This window comes from Arachis stenosperma, chromosome 2 (genome assembly GCF_014773155.1).
Source record: "Arachis stenosperma cultivar V10309 chromosome 2, arast.V10309.gnm1.PFL2, whole genome shotgun sequence".
NCBI lineage: Eukaryota > Viridiplantae > Streptophyta > Magnoliopsida > Fabales > Fabaceae > Arachis > Arachis stenosperma.
The window spans coordinates 6,970,313-6,986,187 of record NC_080378.1 but is presented as its reverse complement, the minus strand read 5'-3'; the positions used below and the strand labels follow the sequence as shown (position 1 = coordinate 6,986,187).

At 36.8% G+C, this 15,875-nt stretch overlaps 1 protein-coding gene across 1 annotated transcript in view; it reads left to right on the top strand.

Annotated features, from left to right (window-relative positions):
- LOC130957377 (uncharacterized) overlaps nt 1-15,875 on the top strand; it is a 31,986-nt gene that overhangs the window by 4,547 nt on the left and 11,564 nt on the right. Inside the window, exons 2-5 of the mRNA XM_057884240.1 lie at nt 7,372-7,718; nt 7,824-7,930; nt 8,119-8,265; nt 8,434-8,521. Of these exons, the coding sequence (XP_057740223.1) occupies nt 7,372-7,718; nt 7,824-7,930; nt 8,119-8,265; nt 8,434-8,521 (689 nt within the window). The remainder of the gene's footprint in view (nt 1-7,371; nt 7,719-7,823; nt 7,931-8,118; nt 8,266-8,433; nt 8,522-15,875) is intronic.

The window sequence follows — 15,875 nt, the reverse complement described above, 5'->3', positions numbered from 1 at the left end:
GAATGGTACCATTACTGGCGTTAAACGCCCAGAATGGTGCCCATTCTGGCGTTTAACGCCCAAAATGCCCCTTACTGGCGTTTTTTCGCCAGTAAGCTCATTTTCTCTGCTTTTTGAGCTGAATCCTTCTGTAACTCTGTGAATTCCTTCATTTTTGATACTTGCCTCTGTAAGAACTAATCATACAACTTCCTAATGACTGGGTTGCCTCCCAGTAAGCGCTTCTTTACTGTCTTTAGCTGGACTTCTGCTGAGAATCACTCAAGCCTCAGTTTTGAGCATTCCTGCTCAAAATTTCCTTCAAGATAATGCTTGATTCTCTGTCCATTAACAATGAACTTCCTGTCAGAATCAATATCCTGAAGCTCAACATATCCATATGGTGACACTCCTGTAATCACATATGGACCCCTCCAACGGGATTTGAGTTTTCCTGGAAACAGTCTGAGCCTAGAGTTGAAGAGCAGAACTTTTTGTCCTGGCTCAAAGACTCTGGTTGACAATCTCTTGTCATGCCACTTCTTTGCCTTTTCCTTATAGATCTTAGCATTTTCAAAGGCATTGAGTCTGAACTCCTCTAGCTCATTTAGCTGGAGCAGTCTTTTTTCACCAGCTAACTGTGCATCCATGTTTAGGAATCTGGTTGCCCAGTAGGCTTTATGTTCCAGTTCCACTGGCAAATGACAGGCCTTCCCATACACCAGTTGGTATGGGGAGGTCCCTATAGGAGTCTTGAATGCTGTTCTGTATGCCCACAGAGCATCATCCAAGCTCTTTGCCCAATCCTTTCTTCGGGACATTACAGTCCGTTCTAGGATTCTTTTTAGCTCTCTGTTAGAGACTTCAGCTTGCCCATTTGTCTGTGGATGATACGGAGTTGCCACTTTATGGCTGATTCCATATCTAACCATAGCAGAGTATAGCTGTTTATTGCAGAAATGAGTGCCCCCATCACTGATTAGCACTCTGGGGACGCCAAACCTGCTGAAAATGTTTTTCTGGAGGAATTTCAGCACAGTCTTGGTATCATTAGTGGGTGTAGCAATTGCTTCTACCCACTTAGATACATAGTCCACTGCCACCAGAATGTAAGTGTTTGAGTATGATGGTGGGAATGGCCCCATGAAGTCAATTCCCCATACATCAAACAGCTCTATCTCTAATATCCCTTGTTGAGGCATGGCATATCCATGAGGCAGGTTACCAGCTCTTTGGCAACTGTCACAGTTACGCACAAACTCTCGGGAATCTTTATAGAGAGTAGGCCAGTAGAAGCCGCACTGGAGAACTTTAGTGGCTGTTCGCTCACTTCCAAAATGTCCTCCATACTGTGATCCATGGCAATGCCATAGGATCCTTCGTGCTTCCTCTCTGGGTACACACCTGCGGATCACTCCGTCAGCACATCTCTTAAAGAGATATGGTTCATCCCAAAGGTAGTATTTGGCATCTGAAATTAATTTCTTTCTCTGCACATAACTGTACTCTTTGGGTATGAACCTCACAGCTTTATAGTTTGCAATATCTGCAAACCATGGAGCTTCCTGAATGGCAAAGAGTTGCTCATCTGGGAAAGTCTCAGAGATCTCAGTAGAAGGGAGGGACGCCCCAGCTACTGGTTCTATTCTGGACAGATGATCAGCTACTTGATTCTCTGTCCCTTTTCTGTCTCTTATTTCTATATCAAACTCTTGCAGAAGCAACACCCATCTGATAAGCCTGGGTTTTGAATCTTGCTTTGTGAGTAAGTATTTAAGAGCAGCATGGTCAGTGTACACAATCACCTTTGATCCCACTAGGTAGGATCTAAACTTGTCAAAGGCATAGACCACTGCAAGTAATTCTTTTTCTGTGGTTGTGTAATTCTTCTGTGCATCATTTAGAACACGGCTAGCATAATAAATGACATGCAGAAGTTTGTTATGCCTCTGTCCCAACACTGCACCAATGGCATGATCACTGGCATCACACATTAATTCAAATGGTAATGCCCAATCTGGTGCAGAGATGACTGGTGCTGTGACCAGTTTAGCTTTCAGGGTCTCAAATGCCTGCAAACACTGTGTGTCAAACACAAATGGTGTGTCAGCAGCTAACAGGTTACTCAGAGGTTTAGCAATTTTCGAAAAATCCTTGATAAACCTTCTGTAGAATCCTGCATGCCCCAGAAAGCTTCTGATTGCCTTAACATTAGCAGGTGGTGGTAATTTTTCAATTACCTCTACCTTTGCCTTATCCACCTCTATTCCCCTGCTTGAAATTTTGTGCCCAAGGACAATTCCTTCAGTCACCATAAAGTGACATTTCTCCCAGTTTAAAACCAGGTTAGTCTCTTGGCATCTTTTCAGGACAAGTGATAGGTGGTTAAGACAGGAGCTGAATGAGTCTCCATATACTGAAAAGTCATCCATGAAGACTTCCAGAAATTTCTCTACCATATCTGAGAAGATAGAGAGCATGCACCTCTGAAAGGTTGCAGGTGCATTGCACAGACCAAAAGGCATTCTCCTATAGGCAAACACGCCAGAAGGGCATGTGAATGCTATTTTCTCTTGGTCTTGAGGATCTACTGCAATTTGGTTGTAGCCTGAGTAGCCATCCAAAAAGCAGTAATAGTCATGGCCAGCTAGTCTTTCTAGCATTTGGTCTATGAATGGTAAAGGAAAATGATCCTTTCTGGTGGCTGTATTGAGTCTTCTGTAGTCAATACACATGCGCCACCCTGTGACTGTTCTTGTAGGAACCAGTTCATTTTTTTCATTATGAACCACTGTCATGCCTCCCTTTTTGGGAACAACTTGGACAGGGCTCACCCAGGGGCTATCAGAAATAGGATAAATAATCCCAGCCTCCAGTAATTTAGTGACCTCTTTCTGCACCACCTCCTTCATGGCAGGATTTAGCCTCCTCTGTGGTTGAACCACTGGTTTGGCATTATCCTCCAATAGGATCTTGTGCATGCATCTGGCTGGGCTAATGCCCTTGAGATCACTTATGGACCACCCAAGAGCTGTCTTGTGTGTCCTTATCACTTGAATCAGTGCTTCCTCTTCCTGTGAATTTAAGGCAGAGCTTATAATTACTGGAAAAGTTTCACCCTCTCCCAGAAATGCATATTTCAGGGATGGTGGTAATGGTTTGAGTTCAGGCTTAGGAGGCTTATCCTCCTCCTGAGGAATTTTCGAAAATTCCTTTGCCTCCTCTGGCTCTTCCTGATCAGTTTGAGCATCTTTGAAGATGTTCTCAAGCTCTGATTCTAGGCTTTCAGCCATATTGATCTCTTCTACCAGAGAGTCAATAATGTCAGCGCCCATGCAGTCCTCTGGTGTGTCTGGATGCTGCATTGCTTTTACAGCATTTAACTTGAACTCATCCTCATTGACTCTCAAGGTTACTTCCCCTTTTTGTACATCAATGAGAGTTCGTCCAGTTGCTAGGAAAGGTCTTCCTAGAATGAGAGTTGCACTTTTGTGCTCCTCCATTTCCAGCACCACAAAGTCAGTTGGAAAGGCAAATGGCCCAACCTTGACAATCATGTCCTCTATTATGCCTGATGGGTGTTTAATGGAGCCATCAGCAAGTTGGAGGCATATCCTGGTTGGTTTGACTTCTCCAATCAACCCAAGCTTTCTGATAGTGGATGCAGGTATTAAATTAATACTTGCTCCAAGATCACATAAGGCTACCTTGGTGTAAGTGCCTTCCAATGTGCATGGTATCAGAAAGCTTCCAGGATCTTGAAGCTTTTCTGGTAAGCTTTTTAGAATGACTGCACTGCATTCTTCAGTGAGAAACACTTTTTCAGTTTCTCTCCAATCCTTCTTATGACTTAAGATCTCTTTCATGAACTTAGCATAAGAAGGTATTTGCTCAAGTGCCTCTGCAAAAGGAATCTTTATTTCAAGAGTCCTTAAATAGTCTGCAAAGCGGGCAAATTGTTTATCCTGTTCCGCTTTGCGGAGTTTCTGAGGATAAGGCATCTTGGCTTGATATTCTTCAACCTTAGATGCTGCAGGTTTATTCCTTACAGAAGTGGTTGAAGAAGCCTTGTTAGAGGGATTACTGTCAGCACTCTCAGGTGTCTGATCCTCCCTTGGCGTTTGAACGCCAGGAGTGGATGAAGTTTGGGCGTTAAACGCCAACTTCTCCCCCTTTTCTGGCGTTTGAACGCCAGAACTGGGCAGGGAATGGGCGTTTAACGCCAGCTTTCCTCCCTGTTCTGGCGTTTGAACGCCAGTATTGGGCAAGGAATGGGCGTTTAACGCCAACTTTCCTTCCCTTTCTGGCGTTTGAACGCCAATAATATTCCTCTCTGGGCTCTTACTGTCCTCAGAGGGATTTTGAACAGTGGCTTGGTCATCCTCTGTCAACTGTTCCTTAATTGACTTCTTACTCTTTTGAGCAGTGGCATTCAATGTTTTCCCACTCCTCAGTTGAACTGCTTGACATTCTTCTGTTATTTGTTTAGATATTTGCTGTTTTGCTTGATTCAACTACAGTTCTATGCTCTTGTTAGCAACCTTAGTATCATGGAGCATTTCTTTAAATTCTGCTAACTGTTCTGTCATCAGGAGCAATTGTTGATTAAGCTCATTCATCTGTTCTTGAGGATCAGGATCAGTGACTACTGCCATGACCTCTTCTTGTGGAACGAATTCCTTGCTAGAATATAAGTATTGGTTTCTAGCAACAATGTCTATAAGCTCTTGAGCTTCTTCAATTGTCTTCCTCATGTGTATAGATCCACCAGCTGAGTGGTCTAAAGACATCTGAGCTTTTTCTATAAGCCCATAGTAGAAGATGTCTAACTGTACCCACTCTGAAAACATTTCAGAGGGGCATTTTCTAAGCATACCTCTATACCTCTCCCAGGCATCATAAAGGGATTCATTATCCTCTTGTTTAAAGCCTTGGATGTCCAGCCTTAGCTGTGTCATCCTTTTTGGAGGGTAAAAATGATTCAGGAATTTTTCTGATAACTGTTTCCATGTCTTTATGCTTGCTGTAGACATCCTGATCTACCTCTTTATCATGTATTGTGTCAGCAATTTGTAAGAACTGTGCCAGAAACTCAGTAGGTTCTTCCTCTAGAAGACCGGAATACTGGCAATTTTGCTGCACTATGATAATGAGTTGAGGGTTTAGCTCAAAGCTGCTTGCTTTGATGGGAGGTACACAGATGCTACTCCCATATGCAGCTGTACTGGGGTTGGCATAGGACCCCAGAGTCCTCTTGGACTGGTTAATTCCACTTAAGTCCATAATGGACAAAAGGGAAATGATGATAATTGCAAAGAGATAAATTTTGTTTATTTTTATTTATTTATTTTTTTTTTGAAATAACCGAAAAAATAAAATTCAGTAAAATAAAATAAAAGGAAAATAAAAGAAAATTCGAAAATCAAAAGGGAAAATGAGATCAAAGCAAATTGAGAACTGAATCAATTAGTAAAAAAAAGATTTTGAAAACAGCAATTAAGAAGATATGATTGAAAAAAAATTTTATGAAAGAGATTTGATTTTTAAAAAGAGGAAAGAGAAAAACACAAAAGACACCAAACTTAAAATTTTTAGAAAATCAAACACTAATTTTTTTCGAAAATTTTAAAGAGAAAAACACAAAGAGGACACCAAACTTAGAATTTTTATGAATCAAAAAGGGACTAAGAACAAGAAAAATTCGAAAATCAAAAGAAAAATAAAAGCATGCAATTGACACCAAACTTAGAATATGAAACTAGACTCAACTAAAAGACTCTAAACCAACAAAAATAAAACAGTCCTAATCTAAGCAACAAAATAAACCGTCAGTTGTCCAAACTCGAACAATCCCCGGCAACGGCGCCAAAAACTTGGTGCACGAAATTGCAATAACACTTTTGCAATCCCGCACAACTAACCAGCAAGTGCACTGGGTCGTCCAAGTAATACCTTGCGTGAGCAAGGGTCGATCCCACGGAGATTGTCGGCTTGAAGCAAGCTATGGTTATCTTGTAAATCTTAGTCAGGATATCAGAAATTATCAGGATTGATTGTAAGAAGCAAAAGAACATGTAATGGTTACTTGTACTGCAGTAATGGAGAATGGGTTGAGGTTTGGAGATGCTCCATCTTCTGAATCTCTGCTTTCCTACTGTCTTCTTCATCAAACACGCATGTCTCCTTCCATGGCAAGCTCGTGTAGGGTCTCACTGTTGTCAGCAGCTACCTCCCATCCGCGCAGTGAAAGCTAATGCACACACTCTGTCACAGTGCTGCCAATCACCGGTTTGGTTCCCTCCCCTACCGGAATAGAATCACTCTTTTGCGTCTGTCACTAACGCCCAGTAGGTTACAGGTTTGAAGCACGTCACAGTCATTCAATCATTGAATCCTACTCAGAATACCACAGACAAGGTTTAGACCTTCCGGATTCTCTTGAATGCTGCCATCAGGTCCTGCCTATACCACGAAGATTCCGATGAAAGAACCCAAGAGATAACTACTCAATCTAAGATAGAACAGAGGTGGTTGTCAGGCACGTGTTCATAGTTGAGAATGATGATGATTGTCACGGATCATCACATTCATCCGGATTAGGAACAAGTGTTATCTTGGAATCGAAGCAAGCATGATTGAATAAGAAACAGTAGTAATTGCATTAATCCATCAAGACACAGCAGAGCTCCTCACCCCCAACCATGGGGTTTAGAGGCTCATACTGTGGAAAGAACGTGTACAAAATGTTATGAGGTCATAAGGTATGGATACAATGTCAAAAGATCCTATAAGTAGTAAAACTAGTATCCTAAGGTTTACAGAAATGAGTAAATGACAGAAAAATCCACTTCCTGGCCCACTTGGTGTGTGCTTGGGCTGAGCAATGAAGGAAATTCGTGTAGAGACCTTTTCTGGAGTTAAACGCCAGTTTTGGTGCCAGTTTGGGCGTTTAACTCCAACTTTTATTCCAATTCCGGCGTTTAACGCTGGAATTTCTGAGGCCGGATTGCTACGCGGGTTTGGGCCATCAAATCTTGGACAAAGTATGGACTATTATATATTGCTGGAAAGCCCAGGATGTCTACTTTCCAATGCCATTGAGAGCGCGCCAATTGGGCTTCTGTAGCTCCAGAAAATCCACTTTGAGTGCAGGGAGGTCAGAATCCAACAGCATCTGCAGTCCTTTTCAGTCTCTGGATCAGATTTTTGCTCAGGACCCTCAATTTCAGTCAGAAAATACCTGAAATCACAGAAAAATACACAAACTCATAGTAAAGTCCAGAAAAGTGAATTTTAATTAAAAACTAATAGAAATATACTAAAAACTAACTAAAAGATACTAAAAACATACTAAAAACAATGCCAAAAAGCATACAAATTATCCGCTCATCACACCATGTCACGTCAAGCTAATCAAAGTCAGCCCATATACGGTAAGTATTTTAGAAGAAACGATGGAGTATGCCAGGGTAGTGTTAATTCATATTCCTGGGGGCTTGGAGTTGATGCACGAAAAACTAGCTTAGAACTACCAGATCCATTTAGAATAGAAGTAGGTACGCACCCTGAGAATGTCCCAAAGGAGTATAATGAAGAGAAATGGTTATTCAATATCATGGTTATTGACACACGTGGTACAGAAGACAAAAAAGGTTGCACCGAATGCAGATGTGACCATTATAATGTCAAAAGTGAAGACTTTGTAAGCAAAACCGGTATTGATGGGAAACCAATGTCTAGTGATTATAAAGGAGGAATTTTTTGTTGTGAAAAGACTTCTCAATGCAAATTACAACAAGGATATAATAACAAACAACAGAGAAAAGCTTCCCTTAAATATACAGTAACATGGGTTGATTGGGATCAATACCAAGTACCTATTAAGTTTTACATACTTGATGTTACTGACCAAGTGACATATAATGGCTCCGAACCAATTCATAATTGTATGGTAAGTGACAAGTATATTTCATTTCAATTGAATGCTAAAATGCATGATTCATGTATTTCACATGGTGACATAATTTATCATAGGTAATTAGATTAGCCAAAAAATATTTTTTATGAAATGAAGTGAGTATTAATCTCTTTTTTAGTTATATAGTAAATAATCGATAAAAACTTTTTTATTTGTTGCAGGTAGAGTATTCTATCACTCCGCAAAATACTGATATTGGACATTATCATATTAAAAGGACAAAGATCCCAATGAAAAAGGGTGGTAATCTAATTTACTCTACAGCTCACGTGCATCCAGGAATCGTTAATGCAACTTTATATGGGGAGGTAATTATCAATTTTTCATATATAGTCTTTACAACTATGTATAAATTATTTTGTTAGCTGACCATTCTATATTTGTTTATTAAGTAATATTATTTCTTAATTTTTCATCTTCTTAAGAAGTAAAATATTTTAAAATATTTTTGTCCTTATTTTTTTGCTTTTCTTTAGAATGGAAAGGTATTATGTGCGGTTCAACCAACATACGGCACAGGAGAAGAGCCAGGAAATGAAAAAGGCTATGTTGTTGGAATGTCTGGTTGTTATCCGAAACCAGGCTCTATCAAGATTCAGGATGGCGAAAAATTAACTGTTGAGTTCATACATGAAAACAAATATAATACTGGACTTATGGGACATTTCTACGTGTATTTGGCAGAAGAATTACCATAGTTGTCAGAACCGAACTGGTGATCGAACCGATTAAGTTACTGGGTTACTGGTTTAACCGGTGAGTCACTGGTTGAACTGGTTAACCCGGTATAATTAAATAATTGTATAAATTTTTATTATTTTTTCTTTATTATAAGTACTTTTATTTTGTTTTTATAAAAATAATTATCATTTTTAAATTTTAATGCTTTATTAATTAGTTTATATTTATTTTATTATTATATTATTATAGCTGAAAACTCACATACAGTTATTTTCATGTGAAGTTGATATTTAAAAACAATTAGATGATTTGACAAGTTTGACTAAATATCATCTAACGATTTTCAACTATCAACTTCATATGAAGACAACTGCATGTGAGTCTTTACCTATTATTATATACTATAAGTATTTATTGAAAAAATAATATTAATAGATATCATATAATCATGAAAAGAAAAAATAAATTGTGATTAATAATTTTTTTGTTTATCTTTTCAATTTATATATATTTAATAAAATTTATAAATAAAATATAATTGATTTAAAAATGAGTGACTTTAAAATTAAAATAAATTAAATATAAGTAAAATAAAAGATTTCTATATGTATTATAATTTGTATATATATTGGTAACAAGTATTGCCAACTTGGTGGTAAGAGTGTCCTTGCTGCAACTTTGGGTGGACTTGCAGAACCGTAGTGCGTCGTAGATTTGCCTTCAACTATATTGAGTGGTTCGATTTGGTCCAATTTAACCAGTTTTGGCCGGTTCACTCCGGGTTTGACCAATTCGTGACGATTTTCTACTTTAAACGTTATTCCTAATCTTGGATCGGATCGGTATTGGATCTGGTTTACCAGTTTTTCGATTGAACCGGTCAATTCTGTCCGGTTTTAATCCATTATTTCTGTCACCATATTAATTAATAGAGAACCTTAACATAAGGTTCACAAATCAAGTGTAACTATATGGTCAATTTAGTGTAGTGACAACAAACGACTCTATTGACTTTTTTTTATCCTTTAGATTTCATTGATTTTTGTAAGATAAAATTTTTAGATAAATTTATAATTATTGTATACTATATATAATAAATTGGATAAATTATCCTTTTAAATTATTTGACTATCAATATTACTAAATTGTCCTATTTTGACGTTTGTTTTAAAAATGTCTTTACATAAATCGATATAACTTAAAATGATTTACTATGAAATCATAATAAATCATTTCAAAATAAATTGCTTTACTTTGATAGTATGTTACCTAGTAAATCGGTATTACAGATCATAAAATATTAAAAGGCATTAACCATTTTTTTATATATTCATGGATATCTAGGGTCTTACACTCATTACTTCTCATTTATTTATTTACTTCACTGTTGAATAAGCAATCAAAAGAGCAACTATATGGTAGACAACTATATTGGTTTTCATAATACGAAAGTTTTAGGCGAATTTATGATGTAAATATTATAAAAATTTCATAAGAAATAATGAAATATTTAAAGACAAGAACCCTCATATTTAACTTCGGTAATACTAAAAAAAGTCAGAACTTACCTTACTAGCTTTTTTTGGTTAATTCTTTTTTGTTACCAAACATTTCTATTTAATTTTATACATCTTACTCATAAAAGTTAAAGTACATTGTAGTAATATAGCTCTATTTCAATATATTTCATGGATTTTTATAACAAACTAATATGCAATCATATACATAGATCACAATTATGCCTTATATATAAATTTCATTGTGTTTGACATTTTTGCTACATTTGTGATCATACAAACATTTTTAATATTGTACTAACATAGAGCGGACAAATCAACATTAGTGGTGTTCAATCATTTTAAATAGTTTTCCGGTCCAAGTATTTTCATCCATTATCTGTGTTTCATGTAACATCCCAACTTTTTTACTCAAATCATTTCTTAATAACCAACTAATTAATTAAAATAGTATTAAGATTTGAATTTAAAATTTAAACATATGAAAACACTAGTGGTAGTAAATCTCTAACCGACAATAAACAACCTTTGAAAATATAGTCATAATTAATTCTACAATTATTAGATTTGAATGATATTTAGTTATATGAAAAGATAAGAGTGCTAGCTCTATTCCTTAAGTTTATTATAAAATCAAATTAAATTAGGTAGATAAATCGGTTACAAGTTCATAGTAAAAAATCGCGCTCTTATCAGCCAGCCTGATATACTAACAGTATTTCGAAAATATCTCAAGTTGTGGTTATCCGATTTACTTGGTTTAAGATTCGTTTTAAAGCTAATTCAATTATCTATATATTTGTCGCTAATAGCTATTTCCAAATTCCAAACGTAGAAAATGTTATAGGGCTCACAAAGTAACGATTCAGATTGAAGATTTTACCTAAATGCCTCCTAACATAATCTGCACATACCTGAGAGCTATTTGATCCTTCCTTTCTCATCCTATTCCCTTTTTCTATACAAAACATTCTAGTATACACAAAGTCTAGCTATAGAACAAGTTTCTCTTCACTAACAAACCGCATCTATTTGCATCGGAATACCTATCGGAACTTTACTTGAGGTAGGGGGTTTTGTGCTAATTTTTATATGTCATGTTTTAAATGTTTTCGAACATAGATGTTAGTTGCATGTCATGGTATAATGTCTCTTTCCTTCATACGCATTATGCATTATAATAACAATCTTATGTGCATTAAAGAACTGAGGGAATGATTCTTCGGTAACGGAAAGTGACCCCCCAAAGACAAGATAATCGAGATGATCCTTCGGTAAGAGAAGGTGATCAGCAAACTTTTAGGAACCTTCGGTAAGGAAAGGAGACTTCCATCAATTTTATATAATAATATATCTTTGTTGATATGACTCTCTTCTTGTGTATGTCTAAATAACCTTGATTGTAAATTGAACTGAGGGAATGATCCTTCGGTAAGAGAAGGTGATCGATCAAGATGATCCTTTGGTAAGGGAAGGTGATCGCCAAAATGTTTGGGATAAGAACCTTCGGTAAAGGAAGGGGACTCCCACCTTTTATACCGGTTTGAGCTCAATACCTTCCATAAAAGCTATGAGAAAAAGTAATGAAAAGTACAATGAAAAGTGTGATCATGATTGTTCTTCTTTTATATTTTTTTATTTATGATTATGTTTATTATTTCATTTAAAGATTCTTCTTTTATTCAAAGTTCCTTTTTATTTGATGGGTGATATTGTTTAAGATCTTTATTTTATTCAGATCTATTCTGTTTGACTTATCTATACCAATGTTAATATTCTTCTCTTATTTATTATTTATTTTGCCTTGCTTTATGGCCTATGAGGACATTATACCAAAGTTTATGAGTTTATATTTATATGTTTTAACGCTATAGGCATTTTGTATGCATCACACATGTCATAACATAAGTAAATGAGAAGCATCTAAAAGTCACACCACTCCGATTAACAAGGACTTTTGAAAATAATAATTGGACAACATTGCATTATCATTGTTTTTATTTTAAAACTCGGAGTGGCTGGGGATGGATACGATGACACCATATAGATAAACTACTGAGAAACTTTTGTTTCTCACCCCTCTCCCCGTACCATCTTCAGGAACGATGCAGTACAAAGCAATACACTGCTCAGTTGAGGTGAAAAGACAAGTGCACTAGTAGAAGCTATCGAGGACGTAGATACAAAACATTAAGCTTTCCTTAAAAAGGAAGAATATGCGATTGTTTTAGCCATAGTTATACAAATTAAGAGAATTAGGATTTTCTGTGTATCTTGTTTTATTTTATTGAGTGATTGCAAATTGTACCTATGATGTTTCTTGTTATAATTATTTTGTATGAGTAAAGCTTGTCATTGTTATGCCTTCATAGTTTAGCATGCCCATTTTTTTCATGTTAGTATTTCTAGATCCACTTATATTTTTCAACTAATAACTATTCTAATAAAAACTAGTTATTCAATATTTTTACACATGTACATTATTTTATAAAAAGATTTCATATTTCTTTAAAAATTTCGCAAGGTTTTAAATATCAGCTACTAAATATAACCCAAGTAAAGCTTAACTCAGTTTAAAAGCATTAGGGTGTTACATTTCATGTTCAACGCATTCGCTATAAGTAGTTTGGCCGTAGTGATGATTCAATTTTTTTACAGATCGGCACTACTTGAATAAGAAAGGGGCTATTAGCCTATTACTTTTCGGTGAGTGAGGAAATAATATCTTCAATTGTAATTTGATTTTTGTAATTACTTTTTGTTGGTTCAAAGCAATTTGGAACATGAGTAGTACGATGAACTTTTTAGTGCAGGAGATGGTATTAAACCTGTTACGCATTGCTAATTAATTGTTATAGTAGTATTTGTAATCTTCATTGTAATAATTTCTTTGCTTTTTTCACCCTTTTAAGTTTAGAGGATTTCTCTTCTTTGATGTATTATCTTATAATTTTATATAAATTCTTTTTTGCTGTTCTTTCTAAAGTGAATTTTTTTTTCAATTGATTTTAATTTAATGTATTTAATTTACTCGCATTCTCTTCTTTCTTGGTTTTTTGTATTGGTGTTTATGAATGCAATTCATTTTCTGTTAAAGTCTTGTTTAATACTAAACATTCTTAGGCAACATTTTTTAGGATGAAGTTAAGGAACATATGCATTAATTCATGTAATAACGAACTATACTTCAGCTACATCTAAATATGGTTAAGGAATTATAAATCAACCATTTTTTTTTGTTTCTATTATTATTTTTCATTTTGGGATTGGAGGCCATTTCTCATTGTCATGCCCTACCTTTTTCAACCGAACACAATTAATAAGAATAAAAAAAAAGTTTATAGGACTGACTAGTTCAGCTAAAAATCTACTCATAGCAACAGACCAGAGCCAATAGGATTAAATCCTCTACATTGTAGGGTTAAAATTCATAGCCAAATTAGAATTATCGACATGAATTCCATATTAGCGAGTAAGAATTACTCTAACTGCTCGTGGATGACTTTGGAGGCTTTTCTCTACCTTCAAAACACATTCAATCATACATATAAGAACTTGTGCTTGAGTATGCGTAAAAATAGATATCATGGTATATTAGGATTGTGTATTAATTTGGTTATTGCTGTGAGTAAATAATTGTAAGTTATATATGTAGGATATGTAAGACCCAAAACCTTTGAAAAGTCTTTTTATGAGTAAGTCTCAAATCATATAGTTATTTATAGCCTTAATTTCAGAAATTATTTTATTAGAGATAATTAAGGCAATTTTTGATTTATTGGATTTGAGACGAGTTATGATTATTATCCAATTTTATAATTATTGAGTTATTTTCTATATTTAAATTATAAAGTTGATAGTTATGAAATAATAAGGATTTTATATGATATGGACTAAATAATCAATATTTTAATATATTGATATTGCTATTTTGGAAAATAGAGAAATTAATTATATTATTTCTAAATTTTGGATTTGGACATTTTATTGAAAATAAAGTGTGGAATTGATGAGCAAATGGTATTTTTATACACTGTTATTGTTGAATTAGAATTTATTTCTAATTACTACATTATACCTATTTTTATGTGAAATTACTAAAATGCCCTTAACCCTAATTTACACAACACAACACTCTTACCCTTCTTCCTCACTCAGCCGTCACACTTTATCCCTCTCTTCCTTGCTCAGCGGCACAAGTCAAACACAGTTTTCTTTTTTCCATGAATAGAAGAACAAACGCGGAAAAAGAAAGGGGGAAGCAGGAAAGGGAGATCCGGAGGGAGGAAGGGCGTCACCACCACGCCTCGGCGCCGCGCCATTGCGCCCTGCCAACGAATCCATGCTGCTGGTGCCACCAACGTTGACGATGTGGGATGGCTCGCAGGTGAGGGGTTCGCGGGCTTGTGGCCGACATCCTTGTCGCCGAGAAAGAAGGAAGTCATCAACGCCGTTCAAGGTAGAAGAGTGCCGCGAGAAAACTACCACCATCGCCTGAAGAGAACCCGACGAGAGAGAGAGACAGATCGCAGAGAAGAACGCGACCCAGGAGCCTCTGTAGCGCCGCCACCGCGCTGTTGCCGTCGCGGGAGAAGCTTCGTGCATCGCCGTCGCTCCCTGGCGCCACCGAAGAAGCCGCCGACGTTCGTGCCCCGCCGCGCCTCGCCGCCAGTGCCATTGTTGTCACCATCGATGGAGGAGAGAGGGAAGAACGCTCGCGAGGAGCTGCTGCAGAAGCCAGTGCCGTCGTTGTCCATGCCGCCTGAGGAAGCCGCTGCCGCCAATGGGTTGCTGCCGCTCTGCCTAGTTCCGTGTTGACTCACGTCGCTGTGCCTGGCCGCCGGAAAACGCCATTACCGTCACCGGAGAACTCTGCCGGTAAGGGTTTTGAATTCGGTTTTCATTCGTTTAAGATTCCGGAAGCCTTACCGTTTCTGTATGTGGGTTTCGGTCTTCATCGCCGGAGTCCGGTCGCCGCTGCCGCTTGAGGTGGTTGCCGGATTGCAGCCAAACCGGTTCAGAGATCGCCGCTGTTCTGGTTCAGCCGTTCCTTCTTCGTTCGATAAGCGTTTTTGATTTGAAAGCTCTCTAGTTACTATTCTGTTATCATACGCTGAGGTTTTGCGGCGTTAATCGCTATAAGATTGAATCTCAGTTATTGTACGTTGCGATTAGTGTTGCGATGGATATTGCGAAAGTGGCTGGGAGCTGAGGTTTTGGTTGCCGGTGATTTCGAGTTGAGGCGGGAAAGACTTGATGAGTTATTTGGGTTATGGAATTGCATTTTGAGGTAGAGGCGCTTTCCAAAAACTATGTTTTATGTATTGGAATTATTACATATGGATACTGATGTGAGATATTGTGTATTTGGTGATTGTATCTGCCTTATGTATTATTTGATTGACTCGAATGATTATGGATGTTGGTTTGGCTGAATTGTTGTGCGGCTTTGTGAAATGTAATATTTTGAAGTTAATTCTTTAAAGATTTGAAATCTGAGTTTAATCCGCTGAGGATTGATTTGATTTGAGTTAATTGTTTTGATGATTTGAAAAGTCGAATGCACTTTTGAATTCAGCCTGGTTTACTTTAATTGATTCGGTTTTGGACAAATGATTTGTTATTGAGCCGTTTCTTTAAAGCCTTGGAAATGAGTTAAATCGATTGATATTGAGTTAATTTTGAAATAGTATCCTTGAGATACGCAACTAAGGCAATTG